Source organism: Raphanus sativus, chromosome 9, assembly GCF_000801105.2.
Source record: "Raphanus sativus cultivar WK10039 chromosome 9, ASM80110v3, whole genome shotgun sequence".
Taxonomy (NCBI): domain Eukaryota; kingdom Viridiplantae; phylum Streptophyta; class Magnoliopsida; order Brassicales; family Brassicaceae; genus Raphanus; species Raphanus sativus.
The window spans coordinates 26,388,462-26,407,050 of NC_079519.1; the positions used below are offsets into that span (position 1 = coordinate 26,388,462).

General features: G+C 36.6%; 3 protein-coding genes across 3 annotated transcripts; all 3 read left to right on the forward strand.

The window, feature by feature from the left end:
• Window positions 1-3,296: 3,296 nt before the first annotated feature.
• Window positions 3,297-6,381, forward strand: LOC108834205 (phenylacetaldehyde synthase-like). Its single transcript, XM_056995534.1, has 12 exons — window positions 3,297-3,456; window positions 3,537-3,669; window positions 3,866-3,938; window positions 4,038-4,268; window positions 4,489-4,652; window positions 4,734-4,874; window positions 4,945-5,004; window positions 5,094-5,258; window positions 5,329-5,385; window positions 5,483-5,547; window positions 5,633-5,897; window positions 5,988-6,381. Coding segments are annotated over exons 1-12 (1,476 nt in total). The 5' UTR covers window positions 3,297-3,454; the 3' UTR covers window positions 6,108-6,381.
• Window positions 6,382-7,752: 1,371 nt separating this feature from the next.
• Window positions 7,753-14,129, forward strand: LOC108828515 (ABC transporter C family member 5). Its single transcript, XM_018602235.2, has 11 exons — window positions 7,753-10,289; window positions 10,372-10,692; window positions 10,810-10,896; window positions 11,013-11,708; window positions 11,805-11,969; window positions 12,100-12,394; window positions 12,472-12,686; window positions 12,757-13,062; window positions 13,142-13,205; window positions 13,310-13,549; window positions 13,639-14,129. The coding sequence occupies exons 1-11, from the start codon at window positions 8,241-8,243 to the stop codon at window positions 13,749-13,751; spliced, it is 4,551 nt and encodes a 1,516-aa protein (XP_018457737.1). The 5' UTR covers window positions 7,753-8,240; the 3' UTR covers window positions 13,752-14,129.
• Window positions 14,130-15,496: 1,367 nt separating this feature from the next.
• On the forward strand, window positions 15,497-18,525 carry LOC108828681 (NADH dehydrogenase [ubiquinone] 1 alpha subcomplex subunit 9, mitochondrial). Its single transcript, XM_018602433.2, has 12 exons — window positions 15,497-15,678; window positions 15,756-15,852; window positions 16,033-16,097; window positions 16,211-16,296; window positions 16,414-16,498; window positions 16,585-16,655; window positions 16,834-16,965; window positions 17,234-17,349; window positions 17,447-17,570; window positions 17,648-17,716; window positions 17,887-18,007; window positions 18,103-18,525. Exons 1-12 carry the CDS (start codon window positions 15,573-15,575, stop codon window positions 18,240-18,242), a joined length of 1,212 nt encoding a protein of 403 aa, XP_018457935.1. The 5' UTR covers window positions 15,497-15,572; the 3' UTR covers window positions 18,243-18,525.
• Window positions 18,526-18,589: the final 64 nt, after the last annotated feature.

The following is an 18,589-nucleotide window of genomic DNA, read 5'->3' on the forward strand; positions in this document are numbered from 1 at the left end:
GATGTCGATCCCATTTTTGTAGTCAAACGGACTACAAACCTCCGTACTACACTGGGTCGTCGAGCAGAAGTTCGAGATACTCCGGGCCATTATCAATTAAAAGAATATTTGGTTGAACATATATGAGCTAAATTTGGAGATCTACCGAATCACAACAATGTTTAAGTTTATTTGAATTCAATATAATGTTTGTTTTCTTTTTTTATCTTGTTTGAATTTTTTTTCTTTATTTTCAACTTTGTAATTTCTCATGTTTTTCTCTATATTATCTATTTCTTTTTTAATTAAAATAATTAATTAATTTTCTAAGGACTTTACAAAGTCCTACCAATAATCAAATATTATGAAAATGTCTTTAGTTTTTGTCCCTCACCAAAAATAACATTAAAATACTCTAAGGACAAATTATTTGTCAAACCGTTAATGTTGCTCTAATTATGAATTTGTTGAATATTATTTTTAAACTAGAAAAGTAATCTCAGAACGACACTAGTTGTGAATTTGTTGAATATGTAATTATATGTAACTCTAAAAGGGTGTATTCTAAAATTTGAAGTAATTTGATTTTTAATGAGTTTGTAGATGACTGTGTGAGAACTAAAGAATTTGGTATGATTTTTGTTTAAACACTCAGGAATCTCATCTAAAATAATGAGATTTGGATTTTTATTTTTATAACTAAGGAATTCCTGTCAAACACTATAGAAACACTCAAAGTACTCTAAAGTCTCCAACTTATTTTTTATTCAATAACAGTGAATTTCAGAGTATTTTATAAAATGTCAAGTTCAATAACATAGAATTTTAAAGTGTTTTTAAAAATCCACGTTTCAATTACAGTGAATTTGTCGTTTTAGTACAAATCACTTCAAATTCCTAGTTGAATTTGTTAAAGTGTTTTAACAAAAATCATACCAAATTTTCTAAAGGGGTGTATTGAATCTAAAATTTGAAGTGATTTGATTTTTAATGAGTTTGTAGATGATTGCGTGAGAACTAAATAATTTGATATAATTTTTGTTAAAACACTCTGGAATCTCATCAAAACAATGAGATTTGGATTTTTATTTTTATAACTAAGGAACTCCCGTCAAACATTATAGAAACACTTAAAGTACTCTAAAGTCTCCAACTTATTTTTTGTTCAATAACAGTGAATTTTAGAGTGTTTTATAAAATTTCAAGTTCAATAACATTAAATTTTAAAGTGTTTTTAAAAATCCACGTTTCAATAACAGTGAATTTGTCATTTTAATACAAATCACTTCAAACTCCTAGTTGAATTTGTTAAAGTGTTTTAACAAAAATCATACCAAATTCTCTAAAAGGGTGTATTGAATCTAAATTTTGAAGTGATTTGATTTTTAATGAGTTTGTAGATGACTGCATGAGAACTAGAAAATTTGGTATGATTTTTGTTAAAACACTATGGAATCTCATTTAAAACAATGAGATTTGAATTTTTATTTTTATAACTAGGGAACTACCGTCAAACACTATAGAAACACTTAAAGTGCTCTAAAGTCTCCAACTTATTTTTTATTCAATAAAATGAATTTCAGAGTGTTTTATAAAATGTCAAGTTCAATAATATATAATTTTAAAGTGTTTTTAAAAATCCACGTTTCAATTACAGTGAATTTGTTGTTTTAGTATAAATCACTTCAAATTCCTAGTTGAATTTGTTAAAGTGTTCTAACAAAAAAACCATACCAAATTCTATAAAGGGGTGTATCGAATCTAAAATTTGAAGTGATTTGATTTTTAATGAGTTTGTAGATGACTGCGTGAGAACTAGAGAATTTGGTATGATTTTTGTTAAAACACTCTCGAATCTCATCTAAAACAGTGAGATTTAGATTTTTATTTTTATAACTAAGGAACTCCTATCAAACACTATAGAAACACTTGAAGTACTGTAAAGTCTCCAATTTGTTTTTTTGTTCAATAACAGTGAATTTCAGAGTGTTTTATAAAATGTCAAGTTCAATAACATTGAATTTTAGTGTTTTTAAAAATCCACGTTTCAATAACAGTGAATTTATCGTTTTAATACAAATCACTTCAAACTCCTAGTTGAATTTGTTGAAGTGTTTTAACAAAAATTATACCAAATTTCTAAAGGGGTGTATTGAATCTAAAATTTGAAGTGATTTGATTTTTAATGAGTTTGTAGATGACTGCGTGAGAACTAGAGAATTTGGTATGATTTTTGTTAAAACACTCTGGAATTTCATCTAAAACAGTGAGATTTGGATTTTTATTTTTATAACTAATGAACTCCTATCAAACACTATAGAAACACTTAAAGTACTGTAAAGTCTCCAATTTATTTTTTTGTTCAATAACAGTGAATTTCAGAGTGTTTTATAAAATGTCAAGTTCAATAATATTGAATTTTAAAGTGTTTTTAAAAATCCACGTTTCAATAACAGTGAATTTGTCGTTTTAATACAAATCACTTCAAACTCCTAGTTGAATTTGTTAAAGTGTTTTGACAAAAATCATACTAAATTCTCTAAAAGGGTGTATTGAATCTAAAATTTGAAGTGATTTGATTTTTAATGAGTTTGTAGATGACTGCGTGAGAACTAGAGAATTTTGTATGATTTTTGTTAAAACACTATGGAATCTCATCTAAAACAATGAGATTTGGATTTTTATTTTTATAACTAAGGAAGTCCCGTCAAACACTATAGAAACACTTAAAGTACTCTAAAGTCTCCAAATTATTTTTTGTTCAATAACAGTGAATTTCAGAGTGTTTTATAAAATATCAAATTCAATAACACTGAATTTTAAAGTATTTTAAAAATTCACGTTTGAATAACCGTAAATTTGTCATTTTTATACAAATCACTTCAAATTTCTAGTTGAATATACCCCAACCACCGTAAACAATCAATTAAAGTAGTTTTTAATTATTTTTTATCAAATGCTAGGTCGTTGTAAAAAGAAAAACAATAATCTAACGAACTTTTTTTTGACATGTCTAACAAATAATTACTCTCTTAACAAACTTTAGAAGTCTAGCTCCAAACAGTTTAACAAAATACACTTGTTTAAGGAATATAGAGCTAAGAATATAAGGAAGGAAAAAAAAGATGAACATCTCTACCTAAAATTTCACCAGTGCAAAGTTGACATACAGACACACACACACAAGTACAACCACACACAACACACACGCAAGTACAACCATATCTCATTACTCTCTTGATAACAATTTGGGTGGAAAACATAATAACTTAGACAGGGTTATTCAGTACTATTTTTTTTTAAGGTGTTTAAAACATTTAAAAATGTACAAATAACATTTAAATTATAAAAACAAAACACACTCCCGATCCTATAAATAAGAGAGATATCTATGCAGGCTGAAACCCAAACCATCCAGGAAACCTTCTGAGACATAAGCACAAGTTAAAAGCGACTCAAGAAAAAACAAGAAAGAATGTAAGTTCTTGAAAGTTAGGAAATGATTACAGACGAATATTGTCTGAAGTAATTGTTTTTTATTTCTTATTATGGAACAGGGAAACTGGTAGTAGGAACGTGTTGAAGCCGATGGACTCTGAGCAACTGAGAGAGTACGGACATCGAATGGTGGATTTCATTGCTGATTATTACAAAACCATCGAATCTTTCCCTGTCCTTAGCCAAGTTCAGGTCACTTTCTTTTCAATTTGAAGTGGGTTTTTACTCAGCCTGTTCGATGTCATGCGTGACAAAAAGTTTCATATTTATGTAATTTTTGCTATGTCAAAAGGATCTAACAAAAGTTGCATTGTCGTCACGTTATGTTTTGCAATAGTTTTGTTGGTTTATTAACACAATTTTGTTATTTTACTTGTCTCTGATACAGCCTGGTTATCTTCACAACCTTTTGCCTGATTCAGCACCAGACCACCCTGAAACAGTTGAACAAGTTCTTGATGGTGAATACATACCCACTTTTATTTTCATTGGACCATTTCTGATACTTTTTGGTTGAGGACAGAGAGATCTGATGCGAGTTTTTTCTTTTCTTCTTGCAGATGTTAAAACGAAGATATTGCCTGGAGTAACACATTGGCAAAGCCCAAACTTCTTTGCTTATTACCCTTCTAACAGCAGCGTTGCGGGGTTCTTGGGTGAGATGTTGAGTGCTGGTCTTGGAATTGTTGGTTTTAGTTGGGTAACTTCCCCAGCTGCCACTGAGCTCGAAATGATCGTTCTTGATTGGCTTGCAAAACTGCTCAACCTACCCAATCAGTTTCTCTCCAAAGGTTATAAAACTATCAATACATAATAAAATCTTGTTAGTCAACTGGAAAGGACATGACCATTGTGTCGAAATTAATATTAGATGCTCTGGTTTTGGGCCTAGAGGATTATAAGGGCTTCGGCCCCAAAAGTCTTGGTGTTCAAAAAAAAAAATCTTGTCATAACAATCCTTTTGCTTAAGACTTATCTAGCTAAGTGTTGGTTAACTTCTGTTTATTGTAGGAAAAGGAGGTGGAGTCATCCAAGGGTCAGCAAGTGAAGCTGTTCTGGTTGTGATGATTGCTGCCCGTGATAAGGTCTTAAGAAGGGTTGGCAAGAACTCCCTTGGGAAGCTTGTTGTCTACTCCTCTGACCAGACACATTCAGCTTTACAGAAAGCTTGCCAAGTGAATAATTTGCAGATGTTTTTATCAAAGAAAGTTTTGTTAAAAATAAGCTGACTCTTAAAGGTGGTTTGTTGTTGACAGATAGCCGGAATCCATCCAGAGAATTGCAGGGTGCTGAAAGCAGATTCCTCTACAAATTACGCTCTGCGTCCAGAACTGCTTCAAGAAGCCGTTTCTCGAGATCTTGAAGCTGGATTGATTCCGTTCTTCTTATGTGGCAATGTAAGCACTAGCCAACATGTTACTTACTATGAAGCATGTTCTCTCAAAAAGATTCTTTTGTTTTTTTCAGGTTGGGACCACTTCTTCAACAGCAGTCGATCCATTAGGTGCACTGGGAAAGATTGCAAAGGTTTTTTTATTTCCCATAAGCTTCACAGAGAACTTAATTAATAGCAGAGGAACTGATGCTAATTCTCTTGTAATTACTGCATTTCTCAGAGCAATGAGATGTGGTTTCACGTGGACGCAGCGTACGCTGGAAGTGCTTGTATATGTCCAGAGTATAGGAAGTACATAGACGGTGTAGAAACCGCAGACTCTTTTAACATGAATGCTCACAAATGGTTCCTCACTAACTTCGACTGTTCCCTACTTTGGGTGAAGGTACATATACCCTCTTTTTAGTCTCACTTTCTCCTCGTGTACTAAAAGAAAGACATGTTGATTAAAATAGGATCAGTATGCTCTCACTGAAGCTCTGTCAACAAATCCAGAGTTTCTCAAAAACAAGGTAAAAATGATTTTGATTTCTTATTCAAATTCTTTTTTTTTTGGTTGAGTTTCTTATTCAATTCTTACTAGTCTTATTATCAACTATTTTTTGGCAGGCCTCTCAGGCAGACTTGGTTGTTGATTACAAAGACTGGCAGATCCCTCTGGGACGAAGATTCAGGTTCTTTGCTCTCTCTGTCTCTCTCAGGAACATCTTCATGCATTATACAACATACTGAGATTTTGTGTATTGTGTTTTTAAACAGATCATTGAAACTATGGATGGTTTTAAGGCTGTATGGAGCTGAGACCTTGAAGAACTATATAAGAAACCATATCAAACTGGCCAAAGATCTCGAACAGCTTGTTTCTCAAGATCCTAACTTTGAGGTTATCACTCCTCGGATCTTTGCTCTCGTCTGCTTCCGTATGGTTCCTACCGATGATAACGATGAAAAGAAGTGTAATCGTCGAAACCTCGAGCTCCTAGAGGCAGTAAACTCCTCAGGGAAACTCTTCATCTCTCACACTGTAAGTGACCTTTCTTTTCTTCTCTGTTGGATGATGTTCTTTAAATTAAAGACATAACCGTGTGCATTTTTTTTTTTGCGTGGGCAAAAGGCTTTGTCTGGAAAGATCGTTCTACGTTGCGCCATTGGAGCGCCATTGACAGAGGAGAAGCACGTGAAGGAGACATGGAAGGTTATTCAGGAAAAAGCATCTTACTTGCTCCCCAAGTAAATGTTTGGCCTGATTTTGCCAAGCATATCAAGGATGCATTGGTTTGATTTGCTATAACCATATTAAATAAAAACCTTACAAAAGTTGGAACAACAGTTCAACTTCGGTATATGATGATTGTGCATCTCTTTTCTATTTATTTTTATTCCAGTTGTGTGTATTTTATCTTTTCTCTAGTTGTGTGTATTCTATGTTTTGGTTTGATTTATTGTGGTTTAACTCTATGTAAGCCAATTTCACAAACAAAGAAACGGCAACAACCAATCAAGTAATATCCAAGACAAGGATCACGGCAGAAAAACACCTACTACACAACAGAGGGTAGAAGTGTATTATTAATACTCTTTTTAGTTTGAAACTTTAAATTTTTTTTTAAATACATATTTATCAAACTTTTGTTTATTAGAAGCAAATACTGTAGTAAATTATTAATACAAATATAAATAAAAATCTATAAATTTCTATGAAAAAATAATTTAGCCAAAATGCTAATTTTAAAATGATTATAGTGTAAATATATTAGATTAAAGTATTAATAAAAATGTTTATTAGAAGTTTTTTTAAAAATATATTTTATTTATCTTCTCTTACCATCCGTAACCGTAAACTGAAATCAAGTTTTTATTTTCAAAAATTTGAATCAATATAAAGCTGTTTACAATGAATTTTGGGTTGTTATAAAATGCCGAAAATCACCTGCAAACACATATCACACATCTATAAATTTTCAGCTTAGAGTTTGACTGGCGTAAACGCACCAGTTGCGGTCGCAAAATTTTGCAGATTCGGATGGTTACAATTCAAATATTATTAAGCAATTTGTATAGCTGGTACAACGAGTAGAAATTGATGTGTTTGCAAAATAATTATCATTGGTTTGACTCCCAAATGAAGCATCAATTAATATGAACATTAATGATTTATATTATATAAATATTTAAATTAAATATTACAAAATTATGATAAAAATTACTTTTTTAAAAGTGTAATATTAAGTTTAAACAATGATTTTGGGTTTATATATATATATATATTGATGTCTGAAAATTATAGCAAAAAAATTGTTTTGAAATTTTATAATATAAATTAATATATATAATCTCAATTAAAATTTTTAATTAATTTTTTTTGTTTATATATTTATATAGTTTTTTAAAAATATTTTTATTTACTCTACTACAACTCTCCCTAACCACAAATGGTAGCTGTAATTAGCTTTTAATTTTCAGAAGATTGAAATGGTGCAAATCTGTTTATAATATGGTGCAGATCGGTTTATAATATTTTGTGTTTGTCGTAAAATGCTAATAACAACTATTAATTGCAAACACATTATTTGTGGGTGGTACCGAGAAATCCTTAAAAGTTAGATGCAAAAGCAAAAGAATGAACTAATCCTATTTTAAAATGGTCCCCCTTTAAAATGAGAACTATTTAAATGGATAAATAAATAACTGGAGAGATACTATATATGATTGCGTCTGAAGATGAATAAAACCTCGATGCATCTTACATTATATCTAATTTGGTGTATGTACGTGAGAGAGAGAGAGAGTTTCAGATTTAAAGGTAAGCAGAAGAAGAGGAGAAAGCAAATCCAAATTGATCCTCCATTTTGCGACTCAACCTCTCTCTCTCTCTCTCTCTCTCTCTCTCTCTGTTGTAACGCCATTATAACACACAGCTGGAAACATCTCTTCTACTCTCTCTCTCTCTTCTCGGGGCAAGGGGAGAGAGAAAGAGAAGCGACATTGTCTTCGATCACAGGTCTCTGTCATAAATGTTAAAATCATCATGTGTGTGTTTTTGTCCTCTTCTGTCTTTCTCTAGATAACATCGATGCAACACAACAAAAAAATTCTTCTAACAGAACAAAAAGAAAAAAACATTTCTTTTTCTTTCTGATGTGTTGTTCAACGTGTTAGGCTCTGACGAAAAGTCGTTTTGGTTACATGTGCGATGTGTCTTTCAGGCTCTGCGTTTCCTCTCTTACCACACCACCGTGACTCCTCCTCTGCTCATAACCCATAACCATCTTCTCTCGCTTCCCTCTCCTTACATTGTTCTTCCTTCCTCTCTCTCTCATTCAATGCTCTTTTACCTCAGAAAAATCTCATTAACCTAATTTTGAATATGGGTTTCACTTTCACCACCCTCTTGACCGCTGCTCTTCGTGATTTACCACTCGTGGAAGTGTCCTCGATCTGCATCAATCTGGCTCTTCTCTTAGTGTTCATCATCGATACCTCCGCAAGACGCTTACTTCTCTGCCTCCGTCGTGGTCATTTCTTCAAACATCACGACTCTGTCGGAAACTCTAGTTCCGGGGACACCCGTGACCTTCAAGTCACCATTGGCTACAAACTCTCGGTTCTTTGCTGTCTCTACGTCCTAATCGTGCACGTTTCGGTTTTAGCGTTAGATGCTGTCGGAGTAACTAAGGAAAGAAACGAGGTTTGTGTCCTTTTCTCGCCGATTACACAGATTCTAGCTTGGTTAGTGTTGTGCGCATCAGTTGTTCGATGTAATTACACCTCTGCGGAGAAGTTCCCTTTCCTGTTAAGGCTATGGTGGGTTGTGGGCTTCTTCATCTGTTTATGGGCCTTGTTCGTAGACTCAAGAGAGCTTCTTGTAAACGGCTCAACCCATTTGTCTTCACACGTTGTTGGGAACTTTGTTTCGGCTCCGGCTCTGGCTTTCCTCTGCTTCGTGGCTATCAGAGGTGTGTCAGGTCTTCGAGTTATTATTACACATCCACATCTTCTTGACCCTCTGCTTGTGGAAGAAGAAGATGAAGAAGAAAAAGCTGGTTGTCTCAGTGTTACTTCCTATAGTGACGCCGGGTTGTTCAGCCTTGCTACGCTTTCGTGGCTGAATCCTCTCCTCTCCCTTGGCGCCAAGAGGCCGTTGGATCTCAAGGACATTCCTCTGCTCGCTCCCAAAGACCGAGCGAAGACGAACTACAAAATCTTGAAGTTTAACTGGGAGAAGTTAAAGGCTGAGAGTCCCTCGAACTCGCCTTCTCTTGCTTGGGCCATCTTGAAGTCGTTTTGGAAAGAAGCGGCTTGTAATGCAGTCTTTGCTGGCTTGAACACTCTTGTTTCGTATGTGGGTCCTTATTTGGTGAATGACTTTGTTAATTATCTGGGCGGGAAAGAGACTTACCCTCACGAGGGTTACATCCTCGCTGGTATCTTCTTTGCGGCCAAGCTCGCAGAGACTTTAACAACCCGGCAGTGGTATCTTGGTGTCGATATCTTGGGGATGCATGTGAGATCGGCTCTAACGGCTATGGTGTACAGAAAAGGGCTAAAACTCTCGAGTATAACTAAGCAGAACCACACGAGCGGCGAAATTGTGAACTACATGGCCGTTGATGTCCAGAGAGTAGGTGACTACTCTTGGTACCTTCATGATATGTGGATGCTTCCTCTACAGATTGTACTTGCTCTCGGGATCTTGTACAGGAGCGTGGGAGTGGCGGCTGTAGCCACGTTGGCGGCCACGGTTTTCTCTATTATCGCCACTATCCCGTTGGCCAAAATCCAAGAGGACTATCAAGACAAATTGATGTCTGCTAAAGATGAGCGAATGAGAAAGACTTCGGAGTGTTTGAGGAACATGAGGATTCTGAAACTGCAGGCTTGGGAGGATCGGTACAGGGTCGTACTTGAGGGAATGAGGAGTACAGAGTTCAAATGGCTTCGAAAGGCTTTATACTCTCAAGCGTTTATCACGTTTATATTCTGGAGTTCGCCCATATTTGTAGCTGCAATCACGTTTGCTACGGCTATAGGCTTAGGAACTCAGCTCACTGCAGGAGGTGTTCTCTCTGCGCTTGCAACATTCAGGATTCTTCAGGAGCCGCTTAGGAATTTTCCTGATCTGGTGTCAATGATGGCTCAGACTAAAGTATCTCTTGATCGAATATCTGGATTTCTGCAAGAGGAAGAGCTCCAGGAAGATGCTACGATAATCCTTTCTCAAGGTATGTCAGACACATCTGTGGAGATCAAAGACGGTTGTTTCTCTTGGGATCCTTCGTGGGTAAGGCCAACTTTGTTTGATATTCATCTAAACGTTAAGAGAGGAATGCGAGTAGCTGTCTGCGGAGTCGTTGGTTCCGGAAAATCAAGTTTTCTTTCTTGTATACTTGGAGAAATACCTAAAATATCGGGTGAGGTAAGTGAAACACTTGAACAACTTTCAAAACATGTGTGTCTGTCTTCAATATTTTTCACGAGTTGTACACTGAAATACACAGGTCAGAATATGCGGTACTGCTGCTTATGTTTCACAATCCGCATGGATTCAGTCTGGGAATATAGAAGAAAATATTCTCTTCGGCAGTCCAATGGATAAGGCTAAGTACAAGAACGTTATACACGCTTGCTCACTGAAACGGGACTTGGAGCTCTTCTCACACGGTGATCAGACCATTATCGGTGACAGAGGCATAAACCTCAGCGGTGGTCAGAAGCAGAGAGTTCAGCTAGCAAGAGCGCTTTATCAGGATGCTGATGTATATCTGCTGGACGACCCTTTCAGCGCTGTTGACGCTCACACTGGCTCCGAACTCTTCCAGGTGCACTTTTTTTCTTTTCTATTTCTTTCCAAATAAACAAACAACTACCTTTTTTCAAACACTGCCTTGCGTGAATGTGTCTCCCTACTTCACAAGCTTGAGTTTGCGTATCTACAGGAATATATATTGACGGCTCTGGCAGACAAGACTGTGATATTTGTAACTCATCAAGTCGAGTTTCTTCCTACAACGGATCTTATATTGGTGAGGATTTCTTCGGCATGACCCTTATGCTAAAATCTTATACCAAGGTTGATTTTAATGTTAAGACACAGAGAAAAGTATATAAATCCAAAAAAGCACTTCATGAAATTTTGCAGGTGCTTAGGGATGGCCAAATCATACAGTCAGGGAAGTATGAGGAACTGCTACAAGCAGGAACAGATTTCTTATCACTTGTGTCTGCTCATCATGAAGCAATTGAAGCTATGGACATTCCAAGCCATTCATCAGAGGACTCTGACAGCCATCATGGGCTAGACCAGTCATTGCCACACAATCCAAAATCCAACGCTTCCTCGAGCAACATTGAGATTCTGGCCAAGGAGGTCCAAGAAGGGCCATCAGGGTCTAACCAGAAAGCCATCAAAGAGAAAAAGAAAGCAAAACGGCTGAGGAAGAAACAACTGGTTCAGGAAGAGGAACGTGTCCGGGGACGAGTCAGTATGAAGGTGTACTGGTCATATATGGCTGCAGCCTATAAAGGGTTGTTGATTCCACTCATAATCATTGCGCAAACACTGTTTCAGTTCCTTCAGATTGCAAGTAACTGGTGGATGGCCTGGGCAAATCCGCAAACAGAGGGAGACCAAGCTAAAGTGAGCTCCACGGTCCTTCTCCTCGTATTTATTGCGCTAGCATTTGGTAGCTCAGTATTTATCTTTGTCCGAGCTATTCTGGTCGCCACATTCGGCCTCGTAGCTGCTCAGAAGCTGTTTCTCAACATGCTGAGGAGTGTTTTCCGCGCGCCAATGTCGTTTTTCGACTCGACCCCTGCTGGAAGGATCTTAAATCGGGTTGGTTCTCTCTATTTAAATTTTTTTATTAAAACATGACTATGACGTCCTCTCTTCATGATGGTCTTTCTCATTGATGTTATATGCATCATTTAGGTGTCCATTGATCAAAGCGTGGTGGATCTTGATATTCCTTTTAGGCTCGGAGGATTTGCATCAACAACAATACAGCTCATTGGCATTGTTGGTGTGATGACAAACGTTACATGGCAAGTGTTTCTTCTTGTAATTCCAACTGGCATTGCTTGCTTGTGGATGCAGGTGATTTCTGGTTAATTTTCTGAAGATTCCTTTTAAGGGATACAACAAATTCAATATGCAAAAAGCATTTTACTTATTTCTCTTTGTGTTACGTTTTAACAGCAACGTTTTTTTTCACTTAAAAACGCAGAAATACTACATGGCTTCGTCTAGAGAGTTGGTTCGGATTGTGAGCATACAGAAATCTCCAATTATCCATCTTTTTGGTGAATCAATCGCGGGGGCAGCAACAATCAGAGGGTTTGGCCAAGAAAAGCGTTTCATGAAGAGAAACCTCTATTTACTGGACTGCTTTGCCCGCCCTTTCTTTTGCAGCATCGCTGCTATAGAGTGGCTCTGTTTACGCATGGAATTGCTTTCCACTTTCGTCTTTGCCTTCTGCATGATCCTGCTCGTTAGTTTTCCACATGGAACAATCGATCCAAGCAAGTTCTCTCATCCTCTCTCTCTTTCCTCTGCAGTTCCCCCATGTTTACTGAGTTTAGAATATACCTTTGTATAGGCATGGCTGGTCTTGCAGTAACGTATGGCCTTAATTTAAACGCTCGCCTTTCCCGGTGGATACTTAGCTTTTGTAAGCTCGAGAACAAAATCATCTCCATCGAGAGAATCTATCAGTATAGTCAGATCCCCAGTGAAGCACCTACATTTATCGAGGACGCTCACCCTCCTCCCTCGTGGCCAGAAAATGGAGCCATTGAGATCAACAATTTGAAGGTACATTCGAATGTTCTCTTGTTGAACTTGTCGCATATATAGCTTTTATTCATCCTCCTTTGCCTTAAAGGTTCGCTATGGAGAGAATCTACCAACTGTACTCCACGGGATCAACTGTGTATTCCCTGGTGGCAAGAAGATTGGGATTGTGGGGCGCACAGGAAGTGGCAAATCAACGCTGATCCAAGCGTTATTCAGGCTTATAGAGCCATATGCAGGACAGATAATCATTGATGGCATTGATATCTCCTCCATTGGCCTTCACGACCTCCGTGGCCGTCTCAGCATCATTCCCCAAGACCCCACCTTGTTTGAAGGCACTATCCGAGGAAACCTCGACCCTCTCGAAGAACACACTGATCAAGAAGTTTGGCAGGTAGACTGTCGTTAATCTTCTTTCACCATTTTTGATTCTCTATTTGTTGAGATCCTTCTTTTCTTTTCTTGTTTGGCAGGCTCTAGATAAGTCACAGTTGGGGGACATAGTTCGTGCAAAAGACCAGAAGCTCGATACTCCAGGTAACATTAGCCAATACTGCAGTGATGCTTCCACCAAATATCTTGTGGGAAGTTTAGAAAAAGAATGCTGATGTGGTTCATTGATTAAAATAATGTTGGTGCAGTGTTCGAAAATGGAGATAACTGGAGTGTGGGGCAGAGGCAGCTGGTGTCACTTGGGCGTGCATTGCTTAAACAAGCAAGAATTCTCGTGCTTGATGAAGCAACTGCTTCGGTTGACTCGGCTACTGATAATCTCATCCAGAAGATTTTGAGAACAGAGTTTGGAGACTGCACCGTCTGCACTATCGCACATCGGATCCCGACTGTGATCGATAGTGACTTGGTTCTGGTTCTAAGCGATGGTAACATACATTCATTCACGAAAAGAAGATTCTCTGTTTACTTGAAAAACGAATCCTTAAAACGCATCTTAAATAAAACTTTGGTGCAGGTCTTGTTGCGGAATTTGACACTCCAACACGACTTCTAGAGGATAAGTCTTCGATGTTCCTTCGACTGGTGACAGAATACTCCTCGAGATCAAGTGGCATACCTGACTTCTGATCGGTCAAGGTCAGGATCACAAGTGAAAGGGAATCCTCTTCTCCGTGCTGCTAGGACCAATGCTGTTCTTGCTGCAAATCAGAAAATCTGTATGGAGAAAAACAAACAGGGCTCAAGATCATGTAAATGCAGAGTAATAAAGACCAGGGATTCAAGAACACCATTGTTTCCGGGACCGAGCAGCAGATTAAAAGATCCCTCCCAGGTGGCACTCATTTTTGTTTTTCTTTTGTTTAAAAAGTTGTTTAGGTTTAGGTTTCTGTTGTAAAGCTGAATCAGTTGTTTAGAAGCTGCTTCTCTCTCTTCTTGAAAGTAAAAGGATATATAGTAGAGTCAAATTTGTTCAGTTTTGCGTTCCATGCGGTTATTTCATGCTTAGTTTACGGTTTCAAAATCAAACGGTTTTTCGTTCATTCTATATATCTTGCGTAGAACTTGGCATGAGTACTCGAGAACCGTGAACTTGGCATGAGTACGCAGTAATAGTTCAGTTCGGTTTTGAGTCGGTCTGGTCTATCATTTTAGAACCGTGAAATATCCAAATCTTATACTGTCAAAGAGATTACGTAATAGTTGAAGTGGGTGACATAATTGTCTATTGGCCTTCCCAAACCGAGTTCGAACAATCGTGTGCCATTTTCGTTAGTAACCTGCATTTTCAAATATGTGGTAACGGTCTAGTCGGGTAACTGATCAGTAACATGTAAAATCTAGAATTGAACTAATAATAACCACAACTTCTGATATTAAAAACGGGAAAATCGCATAAAAAACTCGCATAAAAAACTCGGTCAATTACTAACACTTTAACACTTTAAACTTTAAAGTTTTTTCACTATCATTTTTGATCATTCAAAATGATATTTGTATCATAAAATATCTCCAAAGCAAAAAGTTGACCGGTTCACCAGGTAATTTTTTAAAAATAATAATTTAATTAATAAAATAAACAAATTAAATAAATAAAAAAATAAATTCAAATAATAAATATAAATCGAAAAATTAAAGAATGTTATTTAATTTTTAATTATTTTGTTTAAAAATATTATTTTACTAATTAATTGTTTTTGTCCACGATGATATGATATATTTTTTGAAAAAAATATTATAATTAAAAAAACTATTTTGAATTTTCTATTTTCTATTTTTTTTTTTAAATTAGTTCTTCTCTATTTAAATTAATATTATTTATTATTAAAATTTTAGTTATTTTTATTTTGTCAAAATTTTAGAAAATTATATAATTTTCTAAGATTTTAGTTTAATTTTTATTATGTTTTCATTTTTGTGAATTTTATTTAAAGTTTCGACTTCTATTTATTATTTGGATTTATTTATTTATTTATTTGTTTTGTTTGTTTTATTAATTAAATAGTTATTTTTGAAAAATTACCTTTTGAAAATGACAATTTTTTGCTTTGGAGGTTTTTTATGATACAAAAGTCATTTTGAAGGTTAAAAGTGAGTGAAAAAATTTCAAAGGCTTAAAATGCTAATAAGTGACATTTTTAGAATTATTTATGCGATTTCCCCTGTTAAGAACCATCACAGAAGATAACTTAAATCCTAAACCGACCCGAACTTGTCTATTTTGGATCTGCTCTGGTTCAGGTATTCATTCGGTTTTTATGCTAATACAAAACGACGTGGTTTAACTAGCACCAAACGTGTGTCCACTGTGAAGCACTTTTTACTGCATCGAGAGACAAAAATATTGTATTTGGGCCCAGCCCATCTACCCTGTATCATCCCTCTCTTCTCTTGTTCGCGTATCTGTGTTTGTTGCCTCTCGATCGATCGTGTAACTGAGGAGTGAGGACGATGATGCAAGCAGTTTCCAGGAGATTACTCCAACGGCCTATCGCCGCAGAAACTTCGATCTATTCGTCGTCTTCTCTAAGATCGCTCTATGGAGTCTCTAATCACCGTTAAGTTTCTGCGATTGATTTAATTCCCATTTGCATTTCTAGGTTGCTTATATATATTTATGGTTTTCTGATTCAGTGAATGAAACTGATAGTCGTCGATACTCGTCTTCCCTTGCTACAAAGGGCGTGGGACACCTCGCTCGCAAGGGTACTGGTGGCAGATCTTCCGTCAGGTATCACATTTCTCTCTGGGAAGAAAAATATGGTATTGGTCTATTAGGATAAAAAAGCAAGCTTAGTTTTGAGCTTCATTGATGTTTACTTGTGTTTATGGGAAAATGTATCATCTTTTAGGGGTTTTTATGTAGCTTCTGTTTAGTGAAAATTTTGAATTTATCCTTTTGCTTTGCCAGTGGCATTGTAGCTACGGTGTTTGGAGCCACTGGGTTTCTTGGTCGTTATCTTGTGCAACAGCTAGGTGAGTTTGGTTTAACATTGCTAATACTCATCATCCTGGTATATATATATCAATCTTGTCCTTCATTTACATTTTTTTTTGTTTTATTTTTCTAATTATGTTGCTCCTTCCAGCTAAAATGGGATCACAAGTTCTAGTTCCTTTCCGAGGCTCTGAGGATAACCCTCGACATCTCAAGTTAATGGGAGATTTAGGTCAGGTAATATCTTCTTCTTTTTCTTTTAGCACAATGTTTTTTAGGGTATGTGTCACAAACACACACCTTTTTTCTATAATATTATGCTTTGGATCAACAAATTTGTGATGTATACTCCAGGTAGTACCAATGAAATTTGATCCAAGAGATGAAGACTCGATTAAGGCTGTCATGGCAAAGGCTAATGTCGTTATCAATCTCATTGGTACTTGTTTTGTCTTATATTCTTTGATCTTTTAAAAAGCAACACTGTTCTTTTAATTTGTGGATGATATCTATCATAATCCTCAGGAAGAGAGTATGAGACCAGGAATTTCAGTTTCGAAGAGGTGAATCATCACATGGCCGAGAAACTTGCATTGGTACGTCTTTGAATCCTGACAAGTTGTCCCCGGAAACTCTGGTAAAGAGGTTTCCATTTTCTTACTCATGAGATTGTTGTGTACTTCTGAAATGAGCTACGCATTTTTAAGTCTTCTATGGCATGCTCTTTTTAGTTATGTCTAATTAGATTGGGGATCGGTGGATTTGTTGTTTCAGGTGGCTAAGGAACATGGTGGGATAATGAGATTTATTCAGGTTTCTTGTTTGGGAGCGTCTGCGTCATCTCCTTCAAGAATGCAGAGGGCAAAAGCTGCTGCTGAGGAAGCTGTCTTCAGCGCACTGCCTGAGGTAAACTTATCACAGAGCTTTTGGAACCTAAAACGCTCTCTTCTGTAACTATCATCCTAATATTTCTATGATTCTACTTGTTGTCAGATATAAGGTAAATCCTATAGTTGTTTCTTGTGTAGAACTGGAAAACAGTATATGAAGTTATTATTGAACTCTAAAATCTCATAAATTTTAAAGCAACAATGCACCTGGAAAGGCTTGCATATGCATTTTTTTCATCAGCCTGCTGCTTCTAGTAAGTTCATTATGTATATTTGTTTCCTAGGCGACAGTCATGAGGCCTGCGACCATGATTGGCACAGAGGACAGAATCTTGAACCCTTGGGCAATGTTCGTTAAAAAATATGGTTTCCTCCCGCTCATAGGTGGTGGTACAAACAAGTATGTCCTAAACCTTTGTCTAATTCTTTTCACAGGTTCATAACAACTTACAGTGACCATGATCCATTTTTTTCTCCTAACCATAACTTCATTGCAGATTCCAGCCCGTATATGTGGTTGATGTTGCTGCGGCAATCGTTGCAGCTCTAAAGGATGATGGTTCCAGCATGGGGAAAACGTATGAATTGGGTGGTCCAGATGTCTTTACCCCTCATGATTTGGTAAATTCATATGGTCCTTCATTATCTCTTTCACTGTGGCAGCTCATTGGGATTGATTTTCAAGTGTTTCCTTGCAGGCGGAGATCATGTTTGATATGATACGTGAATGGCCTCGATATGTGAAGCTTCCATTTCCAATTGCTAAGGTAACAGATCAAACCGTAAACCGTTCACCGTTTAGGGTAGAAACTCCAATGATTTTTTTATGTGCTCCTTTGTCAGAGTAAGCGTATCTGAAGCTAATTAGAAGCCTAGATTGTTAAGGATTCTTTATTTATTTTTCAAATGATACTTCAATTTCATATATGTCATCTAGGCAATGGCGGGTCCTCGTGATTTCATGGTGAACAAAGTCCCGTTCCCTCTACCATCCCCCCAGATCTTCAATTTGGATCAAATCAATGCGCTTACAACCGATACACTTGTATCTGACAAGGGTTAGTCATCTCTTCACATAAGTGAAATGAGTTCCCTTTGCATGAGCTGTTTGAGTCTCACTCCTTTTGTTATTCGACACAATGGCTATTTTCAGCCTTGACGTTTCAGGATTTGGACCTCGTCCCTCATAAATTGAAAGGATATCCAGTCGAGTTTCTTATCCAATATCGCAAGGGAGGTCCTAATTTCGGCTCTACTGTCAGTGAAAAGATACCAACAGACTTCTACAATTGATGCTGCTCCTGCTCAAAAGGTCGTTTCCTGGGACTAATTTTATTCATGCAATGCTGCAATGAAATCTCGGAAACTAGATTTGGTATTTTGATGCGTTTCATTTTCTTCTGTCAATAATAAAATGGTTTCCCTCTCTTTTTTTGTGTTATGGAAAAAAGTAAAACCCGTCAACATGATCATAAGTTAGAGAGATGGGGCGATTTGGACCCCTGGAAACTGGTTAAACTTCATGTGCTACTTTACTCTGGAGTTATAGCTAAAGCCATGTGCTTTCATCTTTGCATTCCATGTAGCTCAGAGTTGTATGTTTTACTTGCACAAACACGTTTCAGCTTGTATCTTTTTGC

What these genes read in the sequence shown, in the direction of transcription:
- LOC108834205 (XM_056995534.1), top strand. An exon ending in CTGTCCTTAGCCAAGTTCAG is followed by an intron (nt 3,670 to 3,865) that starts GTCACTTTCTTT and finishes TCTCTGATACAG; the next exon opens with CCTGGTTATCTTCACAACCT. An exon ending in CACTGGGAAAGATTGCAAAG is followed by an intron (nt 5,005 to 5,093) that starts GTTTTTTTATTT and finishes TGCATTTCTCAG; the next exon opens with AGCAATGAGATGTGGTTTCA.
- LOC108828515 (XM_018602235.2), top strand. Translation starts at nt 8,241, where the DNA reads ATGGGTTTCACTTTCACCACCCTCTTGACCGCTGCTCTTCGTGATTTA. An exon ending in CTACAACGGATCTTATATTG is followed by an intron (nt 10,897 to 11,012) that starts GTGAGGATTTCT and finishes GAAATTTTGCAG; the next exon opens with GTGCTTAGGGATGGCCAAAT. An exon ending in CTGGAAGGATCTTAAATCGG is followed by an intron (nt 11,709 to 11,804) that starts GTTGGTTCTCTC and finishes TGCATCATTTAG; the next exon opens with GTGTCCATTGATCAAAGCGT.
- LOC108828681 (XM_018602433.2), top strand. Translation starts at nt 15,573, where the DNA reads ATGATGCAAGCAGTTTCCAGGAGATTACTCCAACGGCCTATCGCCGCA. An exon ending in TCTTTACCCCTCATGATTTG is followed by an intron (nt 17,571 to 17,647) that starts GTAAATTCATAT and finishes GTTTCCTTGCAG; the next exon opens with GCGGAGATCATGTTTGATAT. An exon ending in TACACTTGTATCTGACAAGG is followed by an intron (nt 18,008 to 18,102) that starts GTTAGTCATCTC and finishes GGCTATTTTCAG; the next exon opens with CCTTGACGTTTCAGGATTTG.